The sequence below is a fragment of the Mangifera indica genome, chromosome 5, assembly GCF_011075055.1.
Source record: "Mangifera indica cultivar Alphonso chromosome 5, CATAS_Mindica_2.1, whole genome shotgun sequence".
NCBI classification, from domain to species: domain Eukaryota; kingdom Viridiplantae; phylum Streptophyta; class Magnoliopsida; order Sapindales; family Anacardiaceae; genus Mangifera; species Mangifera indica.
Window position 1 is genome coordinate 13,922,906 of NC_058141.1, and position 16,788 is coordinate 13,939,693.

The 16,788-nt window shown below is 31.6% G+C and overlaps 2 protein-coding genes across 2 annotated transcripts; one reads left to right on the forward strand and one right to left on the reverse strand.

Moving 5' to 3' along the window:
- The first annotated feature begins 1,797 nt into the window (after nucleotides 1–1,797).
- Nucleotides 1,798–2,831, forward strand: LOC123217755 (LOB domain-containing protein 16-like). The gene is made up of 2 exons (XM_044638881.1): nucleotides 1,798–2,170; nucleotides 2,398–2,831. Exons 1-2 carry the CDS (start codon nucleotides 1,880–1,882, stop codon nucleotides 2,725–2,727), a joined length of 621 nt encoding a protein of 206 aa, XP_044494816.1. The 5' UTR covers nucleotides 1,798–1,879; the 3' UTR covers nucleotides 2,728–2,831.
- A 6,032-nt stretch (nucleotides 2,832–8,863) lies between these two features.
- Nucleotides 8,864–9,778, reverse strand: LOC123215256 (LOB domain-containing protein 29-like). Its single transcript, XM_044635275.1, has 2 exons — nucleotides 9,500–9,778; nucleotides 8,864–9,393 (listed from the first exon to the last, which is right to left on the reverse strand). The coding sequence occupies exons 1-2, from the start codon at nucleotides 9,776–9,778 to the stop codon at nucleotides 8,974–8,976; spliced, it is 699 nt and encodes a 232-aa protein (XP_044491210.1). The 3' UTR covers nucleotides 8,864–8,973.
- Between the last annotated feature and the right edge of the window lie 7,010 nt (nucleotides 9,779–16,788).

The window sequence follows — 16,788 nt, forward strand, 5'->3', positions numbered from 1 at the left end:
TTAGGATAAGTTCCCAGCATATTTAATTAGGGCATGATCATATATACTTCATTTTAGGAAAACTGGTTGATTTTACAATAAAATCAAGTACGACTGGAAGCCTGGCCAGTTACCATCAACGTACTTGCAGATATGGATACATACACGTAGTGCATTGGATAAAAAAGCTAGTGCATCTGACTTATCGATCAGACATGTTTGATTCAAACTTCAATTTCGCAGACATAATTCACAATCATAAAAATGACTGCACCCTATAAGTTTGCCAGTCACATAATGATGCCGGCATGGTGGGTAGAAACTTTAATTCGATGTAGAAAAAAATCTTGTGGGCAGTCTGCATGTGTGCCATGTGCATGGATGATGGCGTGCCCTTGACTTGAAAATAAATGGAGGTTATGTCATGGAAACTTCAAGGTTATATGATGAAGAAGTAGCATATGAGTATGACATGGGAATGTGCTTTTTGGTGCAAAAACAGCCATTTTTTTGGGTTAAAGATGACGATCCCCATTGATGCAGTTAAACTAGAAGCTTCTTTTTGAAGAAACGTGGCTTCTCTGTTTGTTCTTAGCTAGCCTCAACATCTTTTCACGTTTGCTGATGAAAACATCATAATTAATGTTTATAATTCTCTTCTTCGAGTTGCATTTTCTCTGTTATCAACTCAACTTTACCATTCTTGTGTTAAAGAGCGAATTTAGTATAGACTAAGTTCAAGGTTCTAAAGTGACTGGGATAATTGAATGGTATCCGAATCAACTTTCCGACCACACAAATAATAATATATTAACTGAAAACTTTATTGTGTTTCAAAAGAGGTTAAAGGGCATAGGCACTAGGCAACCCACAGAAATGGCACTAGAAATCAATGATGAGCTTACTTCATAATAGCCTTTTGCCATTGCCACACTTGAGTTGCCTGTGTTTCTTTTGTCTCATCTGAAAATAGGAGCCATCCACACGAGGGCAACATATTCAACACACCAACTTTACTGGTATTCAAGAAAAGACCCCGTGCCTTTGGCAGAGTTAGAACCACTATCTGTCTATTCCAATCTCATCATCATCAAGTGGCCCAGATCCCCAAGCTTTGCATCTCCTTTGCTCATCAGGCTTCTAATCTCTGAAGTTACGGGCATCATGTCAGGGCCATACCAAATTAATTAATATAATTATCCCGCTGATGAAAATTAGTTAATTTTACATATCAAACTTTGAACAAAGCTATACATGTTGAAAAACACACACGCTTCTGAATCTTCAATTGGGTTCAAAGACGTAGCTGGTTCGCATTATTCTTTTTATTAATAAAATAATTCAAACGTGTTTCTTCGGCATCAGATTAATCAAATGAATAATAATAAGAAGAAGCAACTGGTATATAATTATAGAGTACTTGTCGGTATAAGACTTTCACCGGCAGGTGGCCGCGGAGAAGAAGAAACTAATACAATAGCATCAATAAAGCGACAAACGGCAGCACTTCCCAGGTGCGGCGTTCGGCGGAAAAAGATTAATATATATTAAAACCCCAAAATAAAACTTGGACTAAAAAAAATTAAAATGAAGCCAAGTTAGAAATAATAAAACCATGTTACAAAACATAACACATTAAAATAAACAACCCATATTGCATAAACCAATAATGCATGCTCCATTAAAAGCCTACAAATAGGCCCTCAATGTCCCCCATTCACAGCCATGATAAGAAGATCTCAACTCTCAAAAGCCCCACTCTCCCCTACCCACCATTACCTTAAAGTCTTTGATTTATTTGCACCATTTCCTAGTGTGCTCGTGTGCCCTTAAATTATTTTCCATTTTTAAGATTCTCTTCTTCTTCTTCTTCTTATATTCTAGTTCTGTCTTAATCACCATGGCATCATCTGGGAATGGCAGTGGCTCTCCTTGCGGCGCATGCAAGTTTCTCAGGCGAAAATGTGCATCGGATTGTATTTTTGCGCCTTATTTTTGCTCTGAACAAGGCCCTGCAAGGTTTGCTGCCATTCATAAAGTTTTTGGTGCCAGTAATGTGTCTAAATTGTTGTTGCATGTTCCTGTGGCTGATCGTTGCGAGGCCGTTGTTACAATTGCCTATGAAGCCCAAGCTCGGATTCGAGATCCCGTTTATGGCTGTGTTGCACACATCTTCGCCTTGCAACAACAGGTAATTACTACAATTTTTAAGTGACTCATGTTATATCTCTATAATTAGCATGATAAATTATAACTATAATGATCTTTTTATGGTATGAGTTGTACTGTATATTAAGTATATTTCAACCTGTCCCCTCTTAAACTTTCTATGTTGGTTCAAGTTCTCCCACAGGTTTGTGTTTTAGAAAGACTGAGTAAATTCTAAGTTTCCATGTACTGTGTTCAATGTTTTTATAGGTGGCAATGTTGCAAGCTCAATTGATGCAAGCGAAGGCTCAACTAGCTCAAAACACAATGGATCCAAGGAGTATAGAGAACCAATATTGGGTGGGAAACACAGGTGTGGTGTCATCGTTTTCAACTAATTATCCAACTTACATGAATTCAATATCTCCACAAAGCTCATTCGAATCAGCAGACCTCAACAACGATGGGATGAATATGCAAGAATTAGAGAGCTGTAGAGAGGATTTCTCATTTCAAGCTTGTCCAAACAAGAAGAGACCATGTAATAGTACTGAGTTGGGTGAGCTTCAAGCACTTGCCCTTAGAATGATGAGAAATTGATTTCAATTATTCATGTTTCTTGATGAAAAAAGATGCTAATGATCATCATCATCCATGCCCAAATTATGTATATACTCGGACTGAAAATTTGATAAAGCCTGAAAATTTTTCCCAAATTAATTAAACTTGTAAATGGGCTACCTCTCTCTCTCTCTCTGCTACTTTGAATAAATTACTAGCTAGGGTGGTTAACTTTCTTGAAGAAGATAATTTTGTGTATACTGGTTAAAATAATTTACTATGGAAATAATCAATCTGGGTAGGTTGCTAGCTTAGTTTTTGAAGATAAATTCATATAGAAATGACTGAAGAACAATAATAGAGACACCCCATCCATATTCTTTACCCAACAAGTTCAATAACATAACTCAAAACCTACAAAACTGAGCCTTCTTCTGTCTTTGTCCTACATGGGGATAAAATGGGAATCCCCTGGTCAAATTTACTTCTAATTAATTAAGAATAATCTGGGTCCTATTATATCTTCATAGTCTCCTGATTAACCACACAGTAAAATGATTGAAATAATCTTTGCCCTCTAGTTGCTTCTTAGCTTCCAACAAAGTCTAGATCCAAATGCATGCAGGGGGGCACTTGGGATAAGTGTAAGATTATGAGATTGCTAACAAAGCATTAAATTTGATGTGTTAGATAGTGTGTTATCACTGAAATTAAAGGCAAATACATCGATGTATGTTTAGGGTTAGTATTTTAGCTAGCTAGGGTTTATATGTCTTATTAAGTAGGTTCACCTAACATGAGCAGTCTTGCTAATTTTAATAACAATGCCCAATAAAATTGTAGCCATTCGTATAGACAAAGTGTCCCCTTGATTGAATGCAATGGGCCACATCATGAATGCTTTCGTAAGCCCAATTAACTCATATATAATTTTGATTCCTATGCTTAATTATATATTATGAACTTAACACTTGAAAGCTTAACTAGTTTTAATATTTTTATAATTCAAACTAAACACAATATAACATAATTATTTACTAATCCTTGCAGATCACATATATGATTGAGTTGGCATGACTAAAGATTGGGTTCAGATTTTACACGGAAAAGTCTAACATATGCAATCTCATTTGCCTCATCAAACTATATTTACAAAAAAAAAGAAAAGAAAATTAAGTAGAAATTTGATACACACACATGTATGTATGTATGTATGTATGTATGTATATCAGATTTAATTTACCCATTTAAACTAAGTTTTTTTATTCTGATTATCAAATTCTATATGTAGGCTAAATCAAAAGTTCCGACCATACACAACTATATATGTATTATAATAAAACTATACTTACACACTTTTGGTAAACAATTTGATTACACAGATAATATATTGTTATGTGATTAGATGATTTTGAATTAAATATAAAGTAACATCCAATTATGTAATGATACATCACTGTAAACTTAAATTGTATACAAAAATATATTTATATAATATTATTCTATGTATTGAACGTAGCTGATTAAGTATCTGTATACTGTTTTATTTTAGTGATAACCGAATTTATATATCAAATTCATAATTGAAAAAGGAATATATTGTTGTGTAACGGTTATAGATGTGATGTGAATACAAGAGAATAAGAACAAATTTAGTGAATTGGGTTTGGGTTAATATTCAATAACAAAGTTCGTTCTGGGAGCCCAAGACAATGGCATATTAAGGTAGTCAAGCGGCAGTAACCCACTTTCATGTATACTATATTATATATGATATACAAAATAAAGTGATAAATTTAATTAAAATTTTGGTATATTCCTTCATTAATTGAACTTGGAAAGTAAATTATTCCAGACAAAGATTATATAAAAAGAAATAAAAAGGTGATGAGTGATGATTTGTTGAGTGTGTGTTCAATGGAAAAAGCTGTCAACAAAAGGTGAAAAAAAAGAAACTCTTATTTCAAAATTATTAAAAATAATTATAAAGGCTTGAAACAAGAATAAGTATTTTCATTCCCATTTCGTTTATTATTAATGTTTTTATTATTTTTTAAAGGAGAGTATTGTCTGTTGAGAGGAAAATTTGAAGTCTTTACAATGGATATTTTTTTTTATGTTAACAAAGATTTATACTTACAAATAGGGTGATAGATAATTCATTAATTGGTGTTCATTGATGTGTATTTCCAGATGAGAGTTTTATTGATTGGTTTAGGACATGTCAATATATTGATAGTTCGTCGATCAATATCTTTATATTGATTTGTTAAAATCATGAGTTTATTAATTAACAACATCAATAAGACGATCAGGACATAAATAGAATTAAGATGAGTCATATGATCATGTGTTGAATTCATATCTCAGTCGAGTCCAATCGACAGAGAATAATGAAATAAATGATTGAAAATTAATTATATTTTCATCATACATGTAATAGATAATATGTATTTCAAAGTTAGTTTGAATCAAGTAGATTGATACTATATCAAAGACCGAATGACTACCAAACAATTTCCCATTCAACATGTGTCAATTGAGTTTCAAAAGGTCTATATAGTAACGAAATATCCCTATTTGCAACATTTTTTGATACACTCAAAAGTCATCTTAATGTTTGTATTGTTGATACTTGCTTTGATCCAAAGTTTGGCATTGAAAATTTATGTTCTCAATCAAATAATGAAGTAGAGAGTTGAGTTAATTATAGGGAGATATTGGGAAGAAGTAAAGAGTTGAGTTGAAGGGGTGATGTTCAAAGAAGTAAAGTGTTGAGTTTAGAGGGAGCTGTCAAGAAGTAGAGTTTGAGTTCAAGGGGCGAAGTAGAGAAGAAGTGGAGAGTTGAGTTTAATGAATGATTGACATTTATATAATTGAGTTGAAAAACCACATGTTATTCTATTGGAAATTGTCGAAAATATGTTAGACCTATAATTGTGAAAATTGAAACTCATATTACACAAAACTAATTGATTTATATTAAGGTCTAATATATGATTTTATTAGAAACACTCTCCCTCAAATGCAATTACCATAAGCTGTTTGGTTTGTCATTGGGTAGGGTGTGTTATCACTTGGTATCAAGATCAAGTTAAACTGTTAGACTCGGATCACTTTAGACAATTAAACCCACTCATTTGGTTTTAAACTTTAATACTATGTTAGAAATATATTGAGTCTATAAATATAAAAATTAAAACTCATATTACACAAAATCTACTAGTTTATGTTAATGTCTAATCCATCACATTTATATACTATTCACTTATATTGATTTTATTAGATGTGAGATTTTTTTTAAGTCTAGCAGAATCATCACCATCACTTCCCAGATCTATATTCTTAATTTCCAAAATTAAACCACAATTTCTTCAAAGTGATTAATGATAAGAATTTGTCAATAAATTCTACCTGTTTTTATCTGATTCACATGAAATTGCAATAAGAAGAAAACAAAGAGAAGAGAAACGGTTGGACTAAGTGTAGGGTTTGAATATTCTAAGAAATTAAGTTTGACCATTGACTTTACCTATACATACATACATTCATCTCCATCAAAGCCGTTCGATTGTGGGAGGGTCCATTAGACAAGAAACGATTTGTCTTTCCAAGCAATTAACTACCTTTCTTTATTATTATTTTTTAAACCCATTTTAACATTATTATGAGAAAATTTATTGGAATGCTGTTTATTATATTCTGTCCGCACGATCTTGTTTATTAGAGTGGTGTAAAATGAGGTGTGACCATTGAAACTTTTGGATCACTTTGGAACCTAAAAAACAGCAATGAAACGAAAGATACTTCAGCTTTTGCAGCTTCTGGTATGCAAAGTTAAATAAATAATGTTTTAGATCCTTTGACTGAAAATTTTCAGAATATTTGACGATGAATTCAACTGGGCCAGACTTATGAGAAATGAATAAACTTTTCATCTTGTAAATGTTAATTGAGTCAGAAAAGAAAAAGAGCTTGAAACATGACAACCACACAAGTCTGTTTTTTCTGGGTACATGTCCTGATAAAGTAGTTTGTTTTTATACGGGAATCATACAAAGATGGTCCATCCTCAAACAGCTGTTCATTCAGCAAACAATAACACATTCTTTGCCTTAATATCTTTTTTTCATTTTAATGAAAAGGATTGTCAATGGTAAAGCTTTCATAAAGTCTGGATACAAGTATAGTTTCACTACTAGGCTAGCAAAAGCAAATAGCTCTTTTCCTAATTAATGAAATGCCCTCGCGGTAGCTTAAGTGAAAAGATAGAGATTTTAAGTATAAGAGCAAAATTTTAAACATACTAAATCATATATCAATAAAAAATAAAATGTGCAAGTCTTTAAGCAAAATTGTTCCATTTTGAATGTTGAATTTGAAGCTCTAGTAGGTGTTGAATGTGAGCCAATTACAAAGAATATATATGTTCAAAATAAAAGCATGCTCCAATAAATCTATTTAAGAAATATTATCTGTCTACATATGGAGTGTTCAATGAAAAATAAATTGAAAGGGTTTCTTCCATATTCTTTTATGAAGAATTTTCGATCTAAAAAGCAGTTAGACCACCGCAGCATACACCTATATGAATGGAATCCTGTAAGATTTTACTTATAAAACTTGAAAAGATAAATAAAATATTGCAAATTCTGTCCAAATGTTTCATATTGCAAAAATATGAAATATGCACTGTGTTGCACTACATAGATTCTTCACAAAAGTCTTCCATTTTTCTGGACAACCAATTTCGTCAGCATGATCATGTGAATTTCTATCAATTTCAAACTTTACCAAAATGATTTACAAACCTACAAACCCATAATTTAATCATCAAGAAAAACATAATCATGGAGATGCCCACCATTCTAGTGCTACTGTTTTCAACACCGTTAAAAAAAATCATAGATGTTTCTTTTGTGGCTAAAGCCAGATCATATTGCCTAAAGATTCAATGAATAAGTAACAACAAATTTTATATATAATGAAGGAAGAATTAAGAACAGCTGCATGCATTGGTGTCAATAATATTGATAGTACTACCTCAGCCAGATCTTTTTGCACTGAAGAGCCCTCTACCATGAATTGCAATTTTACATAGATTTAGCTGGTAAAAATCTGAAAGAAGCATTTAATTCATAATCAAAGTTGCTCATAATTGGGCTGATAATCAATCACACACATGTAAAAAAGTTATTATTGGTGATCACATATGTTGAGCTCAAATATATTAAACTATGCTAAAGAGACAATTTGATTGTAAGGTATGAACTAGAATGGGATTTTTCTGTTCGGACTGTGTGCTTTCAGACTTTGGTTACAATAAACAAGAAGCAACCAACAAATCTTGGAAATAGAAGCAGTACTGTAAAAATTATAAACAACCAAACTCGTGAAAGAAGAAGCCAACAATACATTGGGTTTTCCCCCGTGTGAACTACCTAATTGTTATTAAAGAAACCTCTTCTGGTCTTATAGGGATCTCTGACACTCACAATTTTATTTTATATATATATTCATGAAGCTGATCGCGGTTGTACTAATTATGTATTTTTGCTCCATACAAGAAACGCACCTAGGAGATTGTACTGGATAAGATAGAGAATATATATGCACAATGACCTTGACTATACAAACACAAGCAAAGCATGCAGCAAAACAAGTTTTAAAACTCCCTCATGCTACCAATTTAAAAAGTTCATTATTCAAAGAAAAGGGATCTACTACACCTCTATATAATCTGATAGAGAAATTCTCGTGAACACCATTATCTTCTCAGAGAAGAAGGAAATTTTCGGATTACTTGACCAAGCTTATGAATGTCACTATAAGTTTTAAATTTATATAGATCTTATGCTTTTAGACTTGATGCTAATCTTAACTTAGACCATATGAGCTGATTTTTCAAACCCAGCTAGCCTATCAAAATTTTGAAGGGAAATTTAAGTGTCAAAAGCAAACTAGGTAACTGTATTAATTAGGTAAAATTTTTAGGTACTCATGACTAGATCCATAAACAAATAAAATTAACTTGAATAAAACCAGAGTTTAATCTAGCTTTTACAGAAATTATACTATTGTTTATCCAATATCCAAGGTTACACTAGAATAAAGAAACCAAGAATAGGGTGGATTTTAGGGTTTCTGAATTATGAACATTTCTAGGGTTCCTAGCTTTTATTTATGGCAACAAAAGTGCATGTCTCAAAGTATGCAGCAGCAATATTTCAAAATTGACAGAGTAGTCTTCACCAATTATATGTTTCTGTCGCTGAAGCCCATCTCTCAAGAATTCTGAATATAACCAAAGGCCACAGTTTGAAGATCATCAGTGTCTTTGAAAGTCCATTGCCAGTTGTCTGTTTGCATGTCAAATGTACTCATGGAATGCGAACCCTCTCCGAAGCTAGCAAATGAGACATCTTCTCCTGAAATGACTGAATTTTCATAATTTCCGAAAGAGTTTGGATTCATATTGAATCTATTTTCACAGTATGGATTTGTTGTGGAATGATTGTTAAGGTTTGGAATAAACTGTGACTCAATGTTTGAATTTTCTTGGTGAAACCAACTGTGAATATCTTGTGGGTGCGAAGGAAGCTTTCCAAAATATTTGTCATTAGGGTTTGCAGGAGCAGAGCCATTGATAAAGCTTTGAGCTGCTTGTTCCTTCAGAGAAGCAAGTTGTGCCTGTAGATTCACAACCTACAAGATTTAAAAACCAGAGAAAAAGGTCTATCAATAAATTTCAAGTTAATGAATTAGGGTTTCAATTAACAAATACAAAATAAAAGATTAAGGGGAAATAAACCTGCTGTTGAAGAGCAAAAATATGCGAAACGCAGCCGTAAATGGGATCTTGAAGCCTAGCTTGAGCTTCATATGAGATGGTGACTGCAGCTTCACAACGGTCATTGACAGGGAGATGAGCAAGAAGCTTTGAAACATTGCTTGCACCAAAAACCTTGTGAATGGCTGCAAAATGGGAAGCACCTTGTTCATGGCAAAAATAAGGTGCAAAAACACAACCTCTCACACATTTTCTCCTCAAGAATTTGCAGGCTCCACAAGGAGAACCAGAACCTGTCATTTTAATAAATATCTTTTTGGGATATTGGTGGGATTTGCTCTCTCAGCGTTGTGCAGTAGCATTATCGCCAAGCTTATAAACACCAGAGGAAGAGGGAGGTGGTTCATATAATAATGAATACTTAATAGTTAATTCCCTTAGGTCTCCTTAATGGGCTACAAATTTCATTGTTTATTTCTTTAAAAAACCCTCTTCCACCCTTCATTCTAAATTTTTATACACTCATATAAGATTCCATTTAGCATTCTTATACGACAAAAGAGGCAAGCATAAACCAAACCCATTTACGTTTGCTTGATGATTGGCTCCATTCTAACTCATTATTTTGAGTGTGTTAATTGGTTCTTACTGATCATAACTGCAACCACATCTGACATAGTTAGTTCATCTTACTGTCAAAACGTCAAGTTTAAACAAGTGAAACAGAGCTTACAAAGTAAGTATGGAATTCTCTCTTGAAGGCCTGTTTTCACGATGACTTTAATAATCCACAGATAATAATGAGATACAAAAGGAGCCAAGATTTATGAACTTTCTAAATACATTAATCCAAGTAACTTAAATGACTTTTTTTGTTGAAAATTAGAATTATTTTATATTTTGCATCTCCTTTTCTGGTCTTGCTTGAAAGAAATTTGAAATATTTTCAAAACTTCGGTTGATCCAAAAAGAAGTGTTGATCATTCTTTCTTGGTGTTTTTTTTTTTTTTTACCCTTCTCTTTTAGGCCTTTTTAGTGAACAAAAGTAAGTCATACATTTACAAGAGAGACATAATTGTCGCAAGTACATAGGAAGACACATTCTAATCATCTAATTTGACCATTCCCTTCATAGATCACTAATTCTTATCTTGATGTAACGTTAGCCATAATGTTGGCATATTTAAGCAATAACAAAACTTGGAATTGGCTAGACAAGAAACGAATATTATGCATCCAATGCATCATCTTGTCTTCTTCCCTTTTATTTTTTATTTTTAGCAAAAACTTGTATTCCATATTTTGAATCACTATTTATTATGTTCGCTAAAAATGGCTATGCTTTATGTTTATTTTGGTAAAAAAACTTACATATTCTTCTAAAGACCCTCCAGGAGATTAAAATCCCTGTCAATTAAGAACCAAAATTTGGCAAAATCCTTGATACATTTGAACTTTCGGTCATCACGCTTAAATCAATTGAAACTTGTACACCTGAATTTTCGTTAAATTATAATGTGTCAAACAAATTCATACTTTGGGAAAATCAATGAAAAAAGGAGAACCACATCGCAATATTTAAAAAATGAGAAACCCATAACGATAGGTTATCTAACAGAACCTTCCAACATGTTACATGTGAAGAACACTTATGTACGAGCAGGTTGGAAGATCCCAACATGTGCCCTCTTTCATTTCTTAGATATACCAATCAATTGACTGCTAAGGCTGCAGGTTCAGGTAGACCAATTAGTTAAAAGTAGCTCACTGTGTCATGGCACCTCTTATCTTTATCAACCACCCATTACATAATAATAATCAATTTTTAACAGTGAAGAAATCAGTTCGATCAAAATCAGTTGAAATAAATTAATTTTAAGAAGGCAACATGAAATGGTGGAATTATGTCATTGTGGATATAAATTTATATATAATAAACTGATATATAGTACGATGTGCAGATGATGAGAGTTGTAAAGGAACAAACAAAAAACAAGAAGCAAGAAAGAAAAAGGCATATATTCGAAAACTGAATGAAACAAAAGATAGTGACAGTGGAATAGAACACTTGATAAAGAGAAGCACAATATAGAAGACAGATAGAGGATTTTTGCTGAATACGCTTGGAATTGTTTAATTACAACAGGTCATAGTTTGTCGAGCAATTCAGTAGAAGTAAGATTAATTAATTCCCAATTATAATTATAATTATTAATCACTTTCTTCTGCCACACTTACGCACCAACATGTAGACCTCTCTCTCAAATGTGCACTTAGGACCCACGTCCAACCATAATAATGGCACCCCAACTTAACGTCTCCCAATGCCCAAATTAATTATATTAAAAGAAGAAGTAAATCAATCAATTAATTATAAATTAATCGTCTGATTAACGCGGAAAGATGTTTAGGTTTGGCTGTAACTTTTTGATTATCTTCTCTATTTTACACAGCAGCTCATGATTTGTGGAAGCAGCTAATAATACTTAATAAAAATGGGATTTAACTGTGGACGATTTGATGGGCTACTTAATTCAGAAAGTGGGCATAGAAAGAAACAAATTTCTACTACTCATAGTCAAATATTTTAACTGTGTGGTGGTTAAAAGTGGGGCAAAATGCATTTATAATTATGATTAGGAGATTAATTAATTAAAATGATGAGTGATGACAAGGCTAATCTAACTAGAGAACACAGTTGGAGTTGAAATTGGACGTATCAACAGGGGTATTTGCATGGCATCGACCTAATTGGCAGCCATCAATAAAATTAATTAATCCATTATCCCACCATGAGGAATTGCTTTAGATATCATGTGTACTTGTTTGCCACTTAAACTTTGAAAACGAAGAAAGTGATCTTGGGGACAAGAAGGCATGTTAATTAATTTAAGGAGATTATTATTAAATTATATTAATACCAATAACACTCCTTTGGACAATAATGCAGGAGGGGTTCAACTAATCTTAAAAGGGGCACACTATAATCTCCTATTGATACATTCCAATTTTTTTTTTTTTAAATTGGAATAAGCCTTTTGGTGTTCCAAAGGACTTCTACTTTAATTTATTACATTTCTTTTCAGAATTAGACCTACCTGAATAGTTCATCTTCATCTTTCATACATAATTCACATCATCCAAAACACATGGAAATTCTTAGATTTTTTTTTTTTTGTGTAATTGGAGATTCCGTCCGTATTGATTGGATAAATAAACCCAAAACACAAAGATTTCTTAAAAATTTTAATATTTCATTAGTTTTTTTATCCACTGGGTCAAATTCTCTAAATTTGGAATAAATCAAAGTCGATAGGCTATATCCTCATCATTTTATATAAAAATATCACAAAGATGAGCCCTGATTATTATTATTATGATCATCTGCACTTAAGCAGCTGCAAGCTCACATGACCTACAGTGGATCACCAATGGGACGAACAACTTGACTATTATTTAGGTGATACTGCTATTTTCTTTTAATTAAAGAATGTATATCAAATATTTTCATCCATCATTTGAACAATTATAGATGAATTAAAAATCAAGTGCAGGTTAACTTTTAGATACAATTATTTGGGATCAAATTCAATAAATGTTTTTCCTGGGTATAATCCTTAAAAGGAAGTCCCACAACCCAAGCATACTTAAATAGTTTAAATGACTTCTAAGTGCGATGCATGTTCACATATGAAATAATGTATAGATAGTATTTGTAACCAAAATATTACCTAAGGGGCCATCTGGTTGAGGGTTTTTAAGATTACCTCGGTAATCTATCTTTTATTACTTACATTACATTGTTTGGTTTATCGATAATAAAAAATTACAGTAATCTTATATTACTAATGCTAACGTAACAGGTAATATATGTGTGATAATTTGATTACCACATTTACATTAGGTATTAAAAGATTATCAAGATAATCTTGATTTTATTATAATTATATTATTAGTTATTAATTTTTTAAGAAAAAATAAATTTATTTTTAATTAATATAACGAATAATATAACAAATATTTAAAAATAATTATATTCAAGAGTATTTAAGTAAAAAAATTTACTAGTACTCTTTTATTACTGTTAACCAAACACATTAATTATTCATACCATCTATTTTTATCAAATTTTATCAACGTAATAATCATTTATACCCAATAATCTTCTCAATAATCTATATAATCTTCTTATTTTGGTAATAAAATATTATTCAAATCAAACATCCCCTAAATGTCAAGATGATATAATGTTTTGTTTATATAATTTAAATTAGAACATATATTTTATATTTACTTTTACCTTTGAATGATTGTTTGGGATCGCTTAAGTTGGAGGACAGCATAAGAATTAGAGAAGAAGAAGATCCCCCAATAATTAATGGTCAAATTTTGTTTTACCTTAATATTTAATGATTCTATAAACATACTTAAGCTTGATAATTATATTTAATTAACTTCATCTTTCAATTCATATCCTCTTCTCTGCTAAAGCGAGAGTATTTAACAATTAATCCACCGGAAACGTATCAAACACTTCAGTAATTACAGCTATGCTGAAGAATCAACGGTAGGAATAGGATTAGCAAATAATAATAAATCATAAGAAGAAGAGATGTTGTTGAATTTTCCCGGGATTGCTGTCCACGTGCCCAATAGAATGACAAGTCTGTGACGCCAGGCCGCACGAGTGGCACTATTTATTTTCACGTGAGGGACCCATGAGGTAGCTGATGTCGACGTCCCTACCAGCTATCAACTTGTACTTGAAATCTTTTCATACAACACGATAAAATAAGAGTCATAGCTTTGGTTTCTTTCAAGTTTAATAGTTTTTAGGGTTTGAGATGCGGCCAAAATGCCTCAGAAAATCACTAACAAACTTACAAGACTATGGTCAAATAATCTTGCCTTCCATCTGACTGTTACATATATTTTATTACCATTTTTTCTCAATGAAGCTATAAATTACACGTCTAAGGCACCATATGGTGGGACAATTTAATTCAAATTCAAGCCCTATAATATAGACATGCTTCATTTTGAAAATTTCTATATATAAAGATACAAGACACAAAAACTATGCACCGAATTTGGGAAAAGGAAAGCATTCCTTAATTATTTGTTATTAATTTTAGAAATAATGGATTATAAAAGATTGACTATGGAGAAATTGAGATGGGGATGATGGTCGCATGAATAAGACCAGTCAAGCCGACACCAAAGTTGCATATGGGGCCATTGCACGTGTATGGATGATTGCAGATATCTAGGGTTGGTTTCTTTACAAGTTATTAATTCCAGTATCAATTTGTTTGATTTGTCAATCTAGAAGAAAACTTAGGTTAATCACTAATTCCATTTTTCTTAAGGTATCTAACATTCAAATGATACTAATTATAATGTATAAATTTGTGAAATATAATATAAGTATGTTGATGCCAACTTCACCATAGATGTTCAAAGATCAACTTCAATCCCGACAACACACAAAAGTATGAAAATGGAGTTGCTTCATGATTGAGAAACATTAGCAGAAAGCTTCATTGTCAAGAGCGTGTTAATTAATAATAAATCTTCTTCTTTAATTAATCTAAATTATATAGTGTAATTAGTTGAAACTGCTTTTATAAATGTTGAATGTATTTTGAATAGGGGGCAAGTTTTCAAAGTTCAAACCATAATATTGGGACTCAATACAATCTGACGTTATGCCTGTCATTGATTTCAAGAAGAAATATAGTGATTATTGAGAGACGTTTTTGTCCTATTTATAACTAACTGGTGAAGAGGGTTTTCTTTATATGACTTGTAAGACTGGTTTAAGCTTTCAATTATGTGTGTTTATATATATATATATATATAATCAGAGGTGGCGACAACCTGGGGAATAGTGAAATTAAGTTTATTAATCACTTGATGATTTGGAGAATTTGACTAACAATGGGTTAAGATAATAATTTAGGTTAATTTTTTTTTTTTTTTACTTACTCGCAAATTAAAACTGAAAAATCTAGCTAATGGTAATTAATACAGAAATTAAAGCCCCCACCGGCACATGTATTCACACATTTGCTTTTAAAGTACAACACTTTTTCCCCGATCAAAAAAACTTATTAATTTATTTTCTTAACAGACATACTTTACAGATAGTTCATAATGGGTTGGCAATGTTGCAAAAGTGAAGTCTTATCACAAACTCAATATTCTATGAAAATGTTTTATGAATGAATGAATGAATGTATGCATTAGTTCAGAATCAGAACCCTTTTTACTCTTATGAACATTCCTTTTTCCCTTTGGGTTATTATAATTTGTTATTATCTTTTTGATCATCAAAGTAAAGGAAATCCTGAAGTGTCAAGCAACTTAGCAGCTTAACAAAACAATAGATGAGTGAGATCAAGCCAGCCCATCCTAGCCCAACTTGACTTGTATTTTGGAACAGATTCCAGCTTTTAACACCTTTCCCAAATTATTGCTTTGACAGTTTGATTACATCAATCAATGGTTATGCTATTTCTCTTCATTTTTTTCATTTCAATTCAATAACTTTGTTGTCGGGAAATATAATTTAGTATGATAAAAATGTTTAAACTGTTGGGATTTTGTAATGTAAGTACAATAACAAGAAATTTAAGGACAAAATGTAAAAGATTGAAACTCAAAAGAGAAATCACTCTCAGCATCACAAATTTTTTTCACGTAACACAAATGAGGGAGAGAAAGTCTATTTATGGCATTTTCCCATCTCCTCACCTTTCTCCATAAGGTGGAAATCTATCTAACTTACAATATTCTCTTTTAGATGTCCACCATAAACATAGATCATTGCATTGTAATGAAAAAACTTAGTGCGATGAAAAATCAAAATATAGATTTATAAATATTTAATGTTTTGTTAAGTAGAGTTAAACTTGTTTAAACTATTTCATTAAAAATTTTACAATGAAAATCTAGAAAGAATAAACCTAGTTAAAATAAAAAGAATACAATGCACATTTTTGTCCAATAGGTACTCTTTTCAAGAATTTTCTCCACTTGATGAATGTTTTCTCTCTTTGCAGTATAATAATATTAATTTGATAGTTTATTGAGTTAACGCATATTGATATCATACACTAATTTCTGATGTAGTGATTAAGTTTACAAGGTTTATCATTAGAGTATATTTGTTTGACATTAATCTTTTAACTTTGTTAAAGTTTGTGAGTGTGAAAGAATTTCGATGAAATATATTTAATTTTATCTTTTTTTATGTATCCTATCCTAATTTAAGTAATATAGTTTGCATTGTTTTCGTATAATATGAA